Source organism: Staurois parvus, unplaced genomic scaffold (assembly GCF_062004578.1).
Source record: "Staurois parvus isolate SC_StPar_1 unplaced genomic scaffold, SC_StPar_1.0 ptg000679l, whole genome shotgun sequence".
NCBI lineage: Eukaryota > Metazoa > Chordata > Amphibia > Anura > Ranidae > Staurois > Staurois parvus.
The window spans coordinates 1,522,027-1,536,718 of record NW_028318475.1 but is presented as its reverse complement, the minus strand read 5'-3'; the positions used below and the strand labels follow the sequence as shown (position 1 = coordinate 1,536,718).

The window sequence follows — 14,692 nt, the reverse complement described above, 5'->3', positions numbered from 1 at the left end:
AACCACTTCCCGTCCGGCCCATGTACATAAACGGCTGGACGGTGGCAATGTAGGGGCGGGTGGCCCTGGGAGCGCGGAACACCGATCGATGTACGGGACCTCTGTGCGAGGTCCTGATCATGTGATCACTGATTGGCCAATCAGTGTTACATGCAGAGTAGTAAGCAAGATGTCACTTCTGACATCATTGCTTACTACGTGTGAAATCTGTGAATGATCACAGAGGTCACATGGTACAAGGCTATTCACAACAGCCTTGTACCATGTGACAAGCTGTGACCAATCACAGCTCACACAGTATTTGTCAATGGCTGCATGAATGCAGCCAGAGAGAAGGAGAAATGATTGCTTTTACAGCCTTTATGGGAGTAAAAGCAATCAGTTTTAAACATACTGCCACCCTAGCAGTACAGTGTCACCTTGGTCAATGTTAAGATCAGATCAAGGACTGGAGAAATTTGGTGTCACCATGTTTTTAAGTTTTTTAATGAAGGATTATGTTTTTATTTTTATCAGATCCGATAGGATCAAGCACTAAATAGCCATTTGGGTTTTTAACATTTATCCATATTTTGGATTTTTTATACTGAATTGGTTGCAAATATATTTCCATTAAATAAGATTTTATTTGCAATATATTATCGAATATTCACCTAAGCCCGCAAGTTATTTAGTAATTTACATCTATTAAGATGTCCTCGATCAGTGTATAAGTTATGCGGCTACTTCAAAATGGCCACCGAGTAACCACCCCACAACACATGATTGGCTGGGAGGAGAGATAAATGAAGCTCCAGTCAATGCAGGCGTATATCCTAAGGAAGTCACGTGACTGATCGTGACGTAACGCGTAGGTACGCCAGTAGGAGGGGGCTTCCAGAGCATAGTGACGTCAGATCCGGCGCCATCTTGGTGCACCCGTTTGTATCCACACATGCAGTACACCCTTAATGTGGTGTGAAGGCTCGTTTGCTACTACCAAAATGTGAGTGGGCATTTTATTGTACTATAGATGTCTCAATAAATCAGTTTTACACTATGTTGGCTATTCTCTGTCTTATCACTGGGGATGTGCATGGAGTATTACCTGCCCAGCAGTGCCAGTAGATCTTGGAGGTTCAATAATCAGAGGAGGAGGGAGTACCAGCACCATTACTAAGAAGACTACCTAGTCCTGGGAAGACCATCAGTGTAATTTATAAGGCTCATTGGTCTTGTGGGGCCTGGGCAGGAAGGTGAGGGGGCACTCCAGCCACGGAGGATAGGCACGCTTTACAGCACAAGCACGAGATTAACACCTGCATGACAGTGTTATAGTGTTATAATATAAGTGGACATTTGCAATAAGAGTGAAGTGTTGTATCACTGTGTCTGTAGTGTATGTGGTACGACTCACTAAGCTTTATCCTATATAGCATTTTTCCCTTAAAGGGACACACACACTGCTTGCACGCACTGATGATCCCTCAGATGAGGATCAAGAGGGGTTAATGTGCTTCATTATTTGCAATATTTCCATGTTTTTGTGTTTTGGCATGTCCTGCATGTTTATCATTATTTATCTATATTTTATTGCACCTACCAGGCTTATCTATTATTAGAAGCTCATGTAAGCGCTGCACTATCTATATATAATTTACCATTCATTTGTGCCTAGGTTGAGGCATTTGAGTGCCGGCTGCTTAGTATTAAGTTCAACCAAATGAGCGCAGGAGGACCATATACCTTTATACTTCATGAAATGGGTTTCCAAGGCTGAGCAGCCTTACATCACCAAGTGCAATGCAAAGCGTCGGATGCAGTGGCGTAAAAGCACACCGCCACTGGACTCTAGAGCAGTGGAGACGTGCTTTCTGGAGTGACGATTCATGCTCCTCTGTCTGGCAATTCAATGGATGTGTCTGGGTTTGGCGGTTACCAGGAGAACGGTACTTGCCTGACTGCATTGTGCCAAGTGTAAAGTTTGGTAGAGGGTGATTATGGTGTATGATTGTTTTTCAGGGGTTGGGCTTGGCCCCTTCGTTCCAGTGAAGGGAACTCTTAAGGCATCAGCATACCAAGACATTTTGGAAAATTTCATGCTCCCAACTTTGTGGGAACAGTTTGGGGATGGCCCTTTCCTGTTCCAACATGACTGTGCATCAGTGCAAAGCAAGGTCTGTAAAGACATGGATGAGCAAGTTTGGGGTAGTGGAACTTGACTGGCCTGCACAGAGTCCTGACCTCAACCCGATAGAACACCATTGGGATCAATTAGAGTGGAGACTTCGAGCCAGGCCTTCTCGTCCGACATCAGTGCCTGACCTCACAAAATGCGCTTCTGGAAAAATGGTCAAACATTCCCATAGACACACAGACCCATAGGACACACTCCTAAACCTTGTGGACAGCATTCCTAGAAGAGCTGAAGATGTTATAGCTGCAAAGGGTGAGCCAACTCAATATTGAACCCTACAACTAAGGCTGAGATGCCATTAAAATTCATGTGTGTGTAAAGGCAGGCGTCCCAATACTTTTGGCAATATAGTGTTACTCCAATCTTACAGTGACCCTTTCACTTTTTACCCATTAAACCACCTGTAAAGAATCGCAAACAATTACCTTTTCGATGGCCTGTGTATTGAAAAGCCAGTCTCCAAACCCCAAACACTGCAAGTGTTGACTGTCAATTGAGTTGAATACTTGATACCCCTCCCATCCCCGGGCAGCCACAGTAGTTTGTCCTGCTGGCTTTTATGCCCTGTAGTTGTGAGATACATGCCAGTGGGGGGAACCAATAGCAACTTGGTGTGTATTGCTAGAGAGTTTTTTTTTTTTTGGTGGGGTGGTACATGTGATCAGCACAGGGCCAACCACTGTCCAGACAGAGTCAGGTGTCATGCAGCCTCAAACGACAGTCAGGAGAATGAAAACTATTGCTAAAAGCTTTAACCAGTGCTTGGTCAAATACTGCTGATGAGAAAAGGTATCCATGTTCTGTGTACTGTGGAAGACCAGATATATAAAATGCAGGGTCCTGGGTTTAGTAACATTTTAATATTTAGACACTGTAAAGGTTTCAATACTACAAGTAACAAAGTATCGAAAAAGTGACACTGGTCAGCTGTCTGACCCCAACTTTATATATAGGGGCAGCTTTAAGAGTTCTGCCAAAGGCCAACTAGCCAAACATAAATTAGGAAAATAATAGCATATATGTTTCTAGTTGTTCGCAAATTAAGTGATAAAAGCTGTAAGGGTCAACACACACTTAGCATCTATATAAATGAATCTATAGAGCTTTAATAAAGTCCTCAGTAAGTAAAACACTTGTTCACAATAGGCTCCAAACTAATAGGCTTACATTACTTTATACTCTTTAGCCTTCTGATTTTTGGCTTGGCTGTTTTTAATAAATTGCTTTTAAGCAGCCAGTACTTTTCCACAATCTACCAGTGCCAAGAATAAAGTCTAATTAAAGATTCACTAAAAAACATTAATGTGAACTGACTCATGTAACACTCCAACTAAACTGAAGTTAAACAAATAAAAAAAAAAGAAAAAGGAGGATGACACTTAATTAGAAATTAGGCATTGTTTTCATATTCTACTCAGTAGAGGAAGGGACCAATCATAAGAAATAGAAGAAAAGAAGAAAAGGTGCAATCCACACCTTACATTTTACTGATTTGCTTTGTTTTTTATTTTTGTATTTTTTTTTAGTTGACAAGCTCTCAGTTGAACGAGGAACAGTAAAATGTTACTGCTGAATGCAATACATAAGAACCTTATCAACATGAACACTTGTCAAGTATTATGAATTTCTGGGTTCCTGCCTTACAGCAACCAATCAGCAGAAGCTAAAATTAATTCTGATGTTAGTTGGAAACCAATCAGAAAGATCAGACAGGCTCTGTGCTACCAAATTTGATACAAAAAAAAACTAAATGCATATTTCAGCATGACATGATTAAAACTCTGGAAAATGTACTCTACAAGGGTCATCTGAAGTTTTGTTGCTGTGCAACATTTACTATGACAAAAAGGTAAACTGCAGTAATACCATCAACCTAACTTCATGAACACTAGACAACACAGATATTTTAAGTGTAAATCCAAGAGAAAAAAAATTTAATATATTACATATCAAACCATAGATGTGATTATATTTCTTTTTTCAGTCTTTCCATTTATTTTGGCCTGTTGATCCTGGAAGAAACACACTTCTTGTCCTAGGGTGACAGCACTTACATACTGCATCTATGAAGAAACAGTATTATCGCTCTTTGACAGGAAGTGTTGGGACTACAAGACACCTCCTTCTGTCCCATCTCTGTAACACAGTGGGAAGGTCATCCGTTTTTCAAGTAGGTAAAATGGGCAGACCTGGCAAGATTCTAATTTCAGTGCAGCAGAGGCACTGTGTTGTCAGTTCATTATAGGGAGTAAATAAATATTTGTTAGGGTTTGCATACACTTTACAACACACAGAGGTCCTAGTCTCGGAGTACTGATAGTCAAGTTATGATACAAGAACAGCCTCCTGTTAGCCAATTTCCTAAGCTCTAGTTGAGAGCATGAAACCGATTTAATAAACTCTTTAGATAATGATTATATATATATATATATATATATATATATATATATATATATATATATATTTCTAACCCAGCCTGTGATACAGTTTTTCAGAAAAAAAAACAAATTATGAAAAAAAGGACATACTGGTCTGCCGTGAACACTTTCATAGTACAGCAAGGCTTTCTGAAGGGACACTTTTTCGGCTGCAATCTGATCTCTGGTCATATCCTAGAAACACAAAAACAAATCATTGTATTCTGATGCAAAACTCAAGCCTACAAACCAAATAATGTTCTCTAGTGCTAGAAGCCATTAAAGGTAACTAGTGTGAATACAGAGCTAGTCACTTATAAAATGATATACTTAACGAGTGGTATACAACCTGTCACATTATGGAAAGCTTCAAAAGAGATACAGAAGTAAAAATATATACTTCATATTTCAAGTTCCCCCATCCCCAATGCAAAATAATGAATATATAAGCAACTGGCTGGAGTGTCATTGTGTTAATTTGGGCATATCAAGGGCTATAGACAATATGCATTATAAAATATAAACAGAGATCCTCCTGCGCAAAAGGGAAATAGCCCTACTGTAAGCTGCCAACACTTAATCTGTTACCCAAACAGTGAAAATATCAAAATTACATAAATAGTGCAGCGCTCAAAACTAACTTATATACACAAATAACTGTGCTCACATACAATGGTGACACACATATAGTGAAATGACCTCAATTATAAGTGCCACTTAATGATGATCTAAGGTGCCCACATAATCACACAAATATATGTAAAACGCATATAAACAACGTATGAAAACGCATATAAAAAAGTCCTTACTGGAAAATAATTTTAAATAATTTAAAAAGTGCTCCAAGTGTGGTGATGTAACCACACTTAATTAGATTTATCCTCAAAAAATCAAACACAAACAAAATTGTCCATAAATACTAGTGGCAAACACATGCAAAGTGCATAAAAGTGCAAAAAATGCAAAAAAATTTGTGCAAAACAAATGTGTCCTTATTCCACAGCAGTGCAACTCTTCCCCTCCTACGGCTAGATTGCCTCCTCACCTCCTTACATCGACCCCTAAGGGCCACACAGCATTCAGGATCTCTCTGGATCCTTATCCCCTGGAGATCAGCACTTCTCCTGCCGTCCTGGATCACTTTGAGGGTATTTCGATTACCCCCACTCAGAAGCTTCTATAGGATGATTACTCACCATCCAGTGAGCAAGAAAGAAAGAGATCCTCTAAGTGCAGTATTTTAGAGCCAAAAAACACTTTAATGACAGTGTTTAAAAGACATATAGTGTGTCTCCTTAGTGTGCAATCATCATTTTGATGTCTATTCACAGGGTGGGAGTGGGGTCGGGACCTGTAAGTGAAACTCCTCTGTTGGAGTTTCACTTACAGGTCCCGACCCCACTCCCACCCTGTGAATAGACATCAAAATGATGATTGCACACTAAGGAGACACACTATATGTCTTTTAAACACTGTCATTAAAGTGTTTTTTGGCTCTAAAATACTGCACTTAGAGGATCTCTTTCTTTCTTGCTCACTGGATGGTGAGTAATCATCCTATAGAAGCTTCTGAGTGGGGGTAATCGAAATACCCTCAAAGTGATCCAGGACGGCAGGAGAAGTGCTGATCTCCAAGGGATAAGGATCCAGAGAGATCCTGAATGCTGTGTGGCCCTTAGGGGTCGATGTAAGGAGGTGAGGAGGCAATCTAGCCGTAGGAGGGGAAGAGTTGCACTGCTGTGGAATAAGGACACATTTGTTTTGCACAAATTTTTTTGCATTTTTTGCACTTTTATGCACTTTGCATGTGTTTGCCACTAGTATTTATGGACAATTTTGTTTGTGTTTGATTTTTTGAGGATAAATCTAATTAAGTGTGGTTACATCACCACACTTGGAGCACTTTTTAAATTATTTAAAATTATTTTCCAGTGAGGACTTTTTTATATGCGTTTTCATACGTTGTTTATATGCGTTTTACATATATTTGTGTGATTATGTGGGCACCTTAGATCATCATTAAGTGGCACTTATAATTGAGGTCATTTCACTATATGTGTGTCACCATTGTATGTGAGCACAGTTATTTGTGTATATAAGTTAGTTTTGAGCGCTGCACTATTTATGTAATTTTGATGCATTATAAAATATATTTTAAAACATAGACTTAATGTTTATATATCAAAAAAACCTATCAATGATGAGGATTAAGGTCTAAAATAATTAGTGATAGATGAAAAAAAAAAAAAACGACCAAAAACCTGCTATTCTGTTATTGGTAGGGATCGCTACTCTACATTACACGCAGAGTTCTTGCTTATCTTGGGGAATCCAGTCAGACAGATTGCTTCTCAATGCTTCCTTAACTTTTATGTAATAAAGAGCATAAACTGCTCTGTGTCAGGGTAATAAATAAGGCTAGCTCTATGAGTAGTCAAATTTAGGAAACATTAACATATTTAAGACACCTGTATTTTATACATTATATATAAAAGTTATAAGAGTGTCAGTTGCTAGTCACTTAGGTCACAACCACATCTGTACACTATAGCACGAACAAGTACCCGTTTACACTCCTTGTAAAAACATGAAAAAAAAAAAAAAAAGCACAAAAATTAATTCCTTTCCATATTTCCACCTTTATATCTTCTGGACGGTTGACCTCAGCCCTCTTCTCCTGCAGCTTCTTCTGAATGGTTTCCATTGTTGCTTCTATGGAAGGCTTGGCTGCCTTTTCTACATCTGCCTTTCTGTCTTCCTCCCTCTCAAGTTGGGAACCAAAACTTTTTGGGAGCGTATTGCTTCGCTGTCTCATCTGCGGAACCACATCTTCTTCAGACAGCTTGATTTTTGACTCTAACATAATTCAAAGTTGATCATACACAAGTGTAGTTTTGTTTATATATATATAAAAAAAAAAAAAAAAAAAAGAAGCAAGAGAGGAGAAAAAGGGAAAAGACAAAATAAACAAAATCAGAACAAGGGATAATACTTACTATACCAATACTTCTGGCACAAGTGTCAAAGGATGAAGATTTTAAGGAAAGCAAAAGCCAGGAGTACAAGGAAGACACTGGAACAATAGCAAGTAATGTCCCTTGTGCTGATTTATTTATCGTTACTAAAAACTTTAGTGTTATAAGTGGGTACATGCAATTTAATTTCTGTACGTGAACACTTCACATTGCTCTGCTACAACTGAATATTACGTTTTTTGGAAAATTATGTTTATTAAAGAAGTTTTCAGATATGACAAAGAATATAACACAGTAAGCATCAACAGTATAGATAACACAACTAAAAGAAGACATTTACACCTGCGACTAGTACAGTGTATAAATTTTAATATGCCCATCTACCAAATAATAATCACCTTGGCACATTATATTTGAAACCTATTCTGCACACAAAGTTTAATACAATGGAGCACAATTGATCTGATTTAGTAAAGGCAAAGAGACTGTTCACTTTGCAAGGGAAGTTAAAGTTTGCAAAGGAATTTTCCCCAGATTAGTGAATCGGGAGGAACTCTGCTGAGTTACATCATCCAATCACATGCAAGCAAAATGCTGTTTTTGTGATTGGATATTGTTTGCAAAGTGAAATTTCACCGCATTCACCAAGCTCTAGGTTACATTCCCATGCAAAATGGATAACCTATTTGCCTTTAGTAACTCAACCCAACAATGTCGAAGCATTTTAGCTCATGCCAAAGCAGTCTTTCATATAGTCCAATAGACTTGCATTGCTTAATATTGCTATATTGAAGTGAATAAGTGATTTTCCTATAAAAGGGCAAAACAACTTTATACTTCATAGTGCTTCCTCTGAGCTCTGACACTGGACATTTTGATGGCTGCAAGGACAGAGGAAGGAGCACTGGACAGGGGAGTGGTTAAGGGATGGGCCAATTTACAATGAAAATGTACCTTGAATAAGCAAGGTGTCATTGTCTCTTTACAGAAAAGCCTAGAGCTCCTCCTGCTTCGTAGTGGAAGATTACAAAAATTTAATGAAATTACATTTTAATTTCCATAAAAAAAATAAAAACAACATCTATGATCTATCTGAAAACGCAACATTAAAATGTACCCTACCATTTAGATTTTACCAGCTACCAAACACGGTAGCTAAGAAACAGGACTTCTCTGGCAACAAAGTGAGAGACGTGCACATTCCAGTTAGACTAGCGGGAGGTCTACGCTGAACTTTGTAATTACCTTTAAGCTGCTTCCGGAACTTGGTCAGCTCATTCATCCATTTTAGAACTTCTGGATTTGTAGCTTTGTCACGATATGAAGGCTGGAAAGAAGAAAAGGTATATATGATGTGCTGGAATTTTTTTTTTTTTTTATATATGGCATGTGTATTAATCTGAGTATCCACCCTTGAATTGTCACATTAGGGTAAGCTTTCCTCTTACAGATACATTTATTTTATGAACTTGTATTATCTAGTTGTCAGAGAAGAACCAGTCTGTTAGACCTGAGAAAAAAACACTCAAAACTGTCTTATAACAAAAGGAGGTATCAGAATATCATAAAAGAAAATATCTTTTAATTTGTAGGTTTGTAAAGTATGAACAGAGTGTCTCATTAGCCCTAAGGTCGGGCAGGAGACAGGAGCAGACTAGACAGGAGCTTCACAGCCAATGGGCCAAAATTTATGCTCTAGCAGAAAGTTAGTACAACTAAACAGTAGACAGTGCTACCCTAACAAGCAAGGTTCTGCTGGAGGGGGTATCCAAATTCGTATACAATGTCCATTTCTGACTGGTTCTTTTTAAGGATTAGAAAGAATATAGCAGCTGTGGTCAGGATAACACAGAAATCCAAGGAAAAACACTTACCCTGTATTTCCGTTCTTCTTCAAACCTTTCCTCAAACTTGCGGATTTTCTTCTTTAGACTTTGAATTTTGCGTGTGATCTGTGCAGGTGTCAGGTCCTCATCCCTGTCGTCCTCATGTGATCCTAGGGAAGAGCTGCGTCTACGACTAATGGGAAAACAAGAGATTAGCCCAGCCCAAGGAAGCATTAAATCTTCTATGCACGATCACAATTTTTTTTTTTTAGTCTGATGCACGAGTTTACATCATACCACCAAGGAATGGTGTTCTTAAAGTGGAACACCATCCAATTTCTCTGTGGCTGTGTTTTAAAAACAGTGCAGGAACTTTTCCTGCACAATACACAGGCACAGAAGCCCATTCAAATGAAGGGGCTGCCAAATCCATGCAATCCTGACTCACAGATCTGCATAAATGTGAACCTAGCTTTAAGAAAGATTTTAAAGACAGAAAGTTTACTTTTATGCATTCTATGCATGAAGGCAAAAAAACTTCTGTATAAAGCTCCCCCACCCCCCTCCTCAATGGATAAGAGACAGCAGCAGGAGTGTAAATCACAGCCAGTGAGGAGGGAGTGGAGGGTGGGCTGAGCCGCGCTCTGTGTGTCTATGGACACACAGAGCTGGCTCTATGGAGGAGCCAGGAGCACCACCAGGGAACTTAAAAAGAGAAAGATTGGGACTGCTCTGTGCAACACCATTGCACAGAGCGGGCAAGTATAATATGTGTGTTATTTAAAAAATAATAATTTAATCCTTTCCAACCACTTTCATATTTTTCACTGGAGCTTTGTTTGAAGTCAACATTATGAACCAATGCATTATGGGCTAAACAGTGTCACTATGAATACATACCTCATAAAAGAGTGTGAGTTAGGAGGGGATGGAGGCACCTCTGTATCATCCAAGTATTGCTGGCTATGCCCATATGCGTAAAAGCGAGGAGATAACATAGGGTCACTATCGGCTTCAAGAAGGTGACGAATTAGGCGGCCGGCCTGAGGAGACAGACGTGCTTCATCTGATTCTGCACCATCACGATCCCAAGAGGCTAGAACTGGAGCTGGTTCTGTGAAAAACACGTTAAAACAAAAGTTTTTCTTGTGTATTTGGAACATTTACAGAAGTAATCCCATGGCAATTTTCTCAGCAACAAGCAACTGAACTCTGGAAATGTTAAAAATTCCTCCCTTAGAGTGGAGCTGCTAGTTTATCCTAGAGGATGTGAAGAGCACTTACTTACCTGTAAGCGGCAAATGGCACTCCTCTCTGCTCAGACAGTGGATGTCCTTTGGCATCCCCACATCCAGTGCAGGGCTATGGGCTCTGCATAGGTCTTGACATCAGAAGACCTTAGACTGCTGGAATGCAGGGACCGGTCTACCAGTACAAAAGAGTCTGCAGTAGCAGAGGATCAGGTAAGCAAAACTGCTTTTCCTGATCCGCTGAGCAATTAAACTTTGCAGTGGGAGGATTTTTATTTAGCTTTCTGAAGAACAGCTTTAAAAAGCTGAAAATAAGTCTGTAGCTTGAGATCAAATATACACATGTAAACTCCAAGGAGCCAGGCCCTCCTAACCCTCTTGTATTGAACTGTATCATTGCTGTATTGTCTCCCTTTATATTGTAAAGCACTGAGCAAACTGTTGACGCTATATAAATCCTGTATAATAATATAGAAATACTACACATACCAGCTTTATGGATAGGCAATAGTTCTCCATCACATTAGTTTGATGAGTGTAGTACAAAAATACCAAAACCAAGGCAAAAATATGGATTTCTGGAAATAGGTCTAATAACTGTGATAAATTCTGAGCAATGGAAACATGAAGCAAAGTTGAAGTCAAGCCTAGAACATGCTTTGATACGTCAAGATAAACAACTTCCATGTCCTCAAAACTACTTGACCCAGATGCATGTGAAGTTGCCACATTGACTAATCTGATTTGCGTGCTCCTTCTTAGAGTGGAAGGATTAAACTAGAGCTTTGATCATGTGTGCTCTATCAAACAGGCAGCTAGCACCCAGCTATTTTCTATGGGTATAAACACTTTTCCAAAGTATTTTTATTTTCTAAAACATGAGAATGTTCATCAAGTACTGAAGCTATGAACTGCTTTCATGCATGTACTTCAAAACAAAAAAGCAAGGCAAAAAGACATACTGTATAAAAATACACACATGCTCATATTCACACAAAAACCTGCATTACAACATATCTGCTGAAAAAAGGCAAAACGCCTTCAGAGTTTATTAATAATAATAATACATTTAAAAAAAAAAAAAAAACAAAAAGAAAAAAAACACCAATGTTGTGGAAGGGAAAAAAAAAAATCTGACAGCATTGCACATTTTTAATTTACAAGAAAAAAGATTTAATCTACATCTAAAAAAAGCCCTAAAACAGTTAATAGCTACCCATCTGAGCATGTCGTCACAGTTTAGAATTACCAAAAGCGTATCTATGGTCAAAATTTCAAATCATTCAATTAAATTAATTTACACATTTAAAATTAAATTATTTCTAGCCTACTCCTATTTATCTGAATGATCTTGAACTTTTTAAACATCCCACACATTTACAGGGAGCAAGGTATCATGGGATATGTAGTCTTTAGAAACAAAGTAAACTGCAAGGAAGCTAAAAAGCATGCAGGGAATCCAAGAAATTGTGGTAAGAGATGGCTAGCAGACCACAATCACAATATGGAAGGAGATTATATTGTATTGTCAAATGTAACTATTGGTTGTATTACTATTACAATGCTGATGTTATATAATGAAAGTGTATGGTCTGACCATAGATTTCCTTTAAGTTGCATGTAGTAGATGCTGCCTTTAGTTTTATTTACCTCTATATATCTGAATGTATTACATCCAGTTGAAGATGGGAACACTTGATGGTGAATAACAGTCATCAAACTCACTACGTTGTTCTTGGTAAGAAAAACCACATTATCAGAACCACTGAAATGTGATGCAATCTGGCATCAGGCAAAGCAACAGGTTTACTTCAATCCCCATCTTCTCAGCAATACCTGTTCACCTTTCCTTCACTCAGGATGTTCAGCTGGTGGGAGCAAAGAGAACCCCCAGTACATCCAGGAATGAAGCAGCATGTGATTCATTCTATGACTGGCTGGGCCAATCACTAAAGCTCTAATGCTGTGACATGGAAGCTATAACTTGAGGGACTCCGTTTACGCAGGACGCCTTGTCCTGGTCCTTGCAGCTGTGATTTGCGTTAACTTTGCATTTACCATTGGCTACCTTTATTGTTCTGAGCAATCCTCCATTTATGAACTTTTTTCATCATACTGCTCATCTTAAATCTACTAGGTTTTTGTCAGTTTAAAGTACTAAAATGTAGGTTTGTGACAATTTAAAGTAATACAAATGTGCCATGTCTATAAAAAAGCAAAAGATCCATTTTGTTTGAATGATTTAAAGCAGAAATTCACTCTGCAATTAAACTTTAGGTCCATAACGTTTGGCTTGCAGGTGCAGCACCACCCATTCACTTGAATGGGTCAAGTTCAGCGGCAGTACTGCCTGTCAAGCATGACGGGTATTGTTGCAGTGCCGCAGCAAGCATGCAACCCCTATCTGGATGCCATTACAGGCAGCCAGGGTGTACTATAACCGTGGCTCAGCCACCTATTTTTACCACCTCCTGACTTCAAGTGTAAACTAAGACATTGTTCACTACAGTAAATGAAGCTACAAAATATTATCAACATTGTACAGCCAGAGATTAGGTCTTCAGCTAGAATACATTATAGGTTTCTTCTGGGTACTCCGGTTTCCTCCCACCCTCCAAAGACATGCTGGTAGGTTAATTGGCTCCTGTCTAATTTGGCCCTAGTGTGTGAATGTAAGTAAGGGAACCAGATTGTAATCTCCTTGAGGGCGAGAACTGATGTGAATGTACAATATATGTGTAAAGCGCTGCATAAATTGACGGCACTATAAAAGTACCTGAAATAAATAAATTTACTATGGAGACAAAATAATGCTGGCTTTGAAATGTACTAGTTTGGTATTCCACTGCCAACACTTGCCGCGTTAGCCTATTTATTTGTATGTAAGAGATGGCAGTCAAACAAACATTCTAACCATACAGAGGAGAAAGCTTAAATCAATACGTGAAAACATGGCATGCGTTATTAACAGCTTGGTGAAATGAATTTAACACGCAAGACAGCTGTTCATTGTGGGAGTCTGGTAAAATGCAGTGACAAAAGCACACCTACTGTCTGCCCAATTATGTCATTCTAAAGTCTCAACTATTAAATATAAAGTAACTTCTACATCACAACACTCTTCATCGACATTTATATGTATCACTTTCTCACCATATCAGTGGGAAGATGTTCTCAGTAACAAAAAAAAAAAATGCAAATTAAGGTCAGGTGTTCCTCCTCTCATGCAGTAGCACCCTTATAGAGATAAGTCTCCTGATTAGTGCTTAGAGTCATTTGGAATATCCATGTTGAACAGAATCTGCCTAATTGAGGTGTAGGCAAGAAACACTGCACTGGATTCTGAAGACTGCGGATTCTACAAACTCTCAATTACCATACAAATGTAAAGATTAAGGTTCTCCCAATATATAGTCGGAGGCACAGAATTGAAAGAACGACAAAAAAGGTCAAGCTGGTCCTTGGATACAAATACAATAACCAACAATTCTTCAATATCCTTAAAACAAAAGTATGGTGCAAACCTTTTTGGCCACGCATCTCCTGTGGGTCAGAGAGGCGCCCTTACTATTGCCCTTCTATGACCAAGAGTCAACTGATGGTTCACTACTGCATACTATAAGCGGACATGTTAAAGCTGCTCTAGGCTCTGGAAGGATCCAGACAATACTGTCGGGATCCACCCAGCTGCCTGACTGACAGCTAGCTCCACCTCTTAGCATGTGGCTGCGAGCAGGAGCCAGCTGCACCTGACGCCACCCTTGTGCAGCACTCCAGTGAGTGCTGGAGCAGCAGAGCAGAGAGTGGTGACTGTACTCTGCTCCAAGTGGACCAAGAACAAGCGGTCAGTGGTCATGTGATCACCCAGTTCTTGGCTTTAGAGCCAGTGTGTGAAAGCTGCAGCATCACACCGATTCTGCAACAGAGGTTAGTAGGGAGGTTTTTTTTTTTGTTTTTTTACACAAACCCATTCTTTTCACAGCTTACAACTGCAGTTATCTGTAGTGGACATACATGAACAAATAAAGGCTGTCAATTCAGGAATTGT

The 14,692-nt window shown here is 39.1% G+C and overlaps 1 protein-coding gene across 4 annotated transcripts in view; it reads right to left on the bottom strand.

Annotated features, from left to right (window-relative positions):
• The window catches only part of FAM13A (family with sequence similarity 13 member A), a 270,449-nt gene that overhangs the window by 21,024 nt on the left and 234,733 nt on the right, over positions 1-14,692 (bottom strand). For all 4 annotated transcript variants that reach the window (XM_089652312.1, XM_089652310.1, XM_089652311.1 and 1 more), the window contains 5 exons: positions 10,295-10,508; positions 9,443-9,587; positions 8,814-8,895; positions 7,232-7,449; positions 4,705-4,788 (listed from right to left, as the gene is read on the bottom strand). In XM_089652312.1, coding sequence (XP_089508438.1) covers positions 4,705-4,788; positions 7,232-7,449; positions 8,814-8,895; positions 9,443-9,587; positions 10,295-10,508 — 743 coding nt within the window. The remainder of the gene's footprint in view (positions 1-4,704; positions 4,789-7,231; positions 7,450-8,813; positions 8,896-9,442; positions 9,588-10,294; positions 10,509-14,692) is intronic.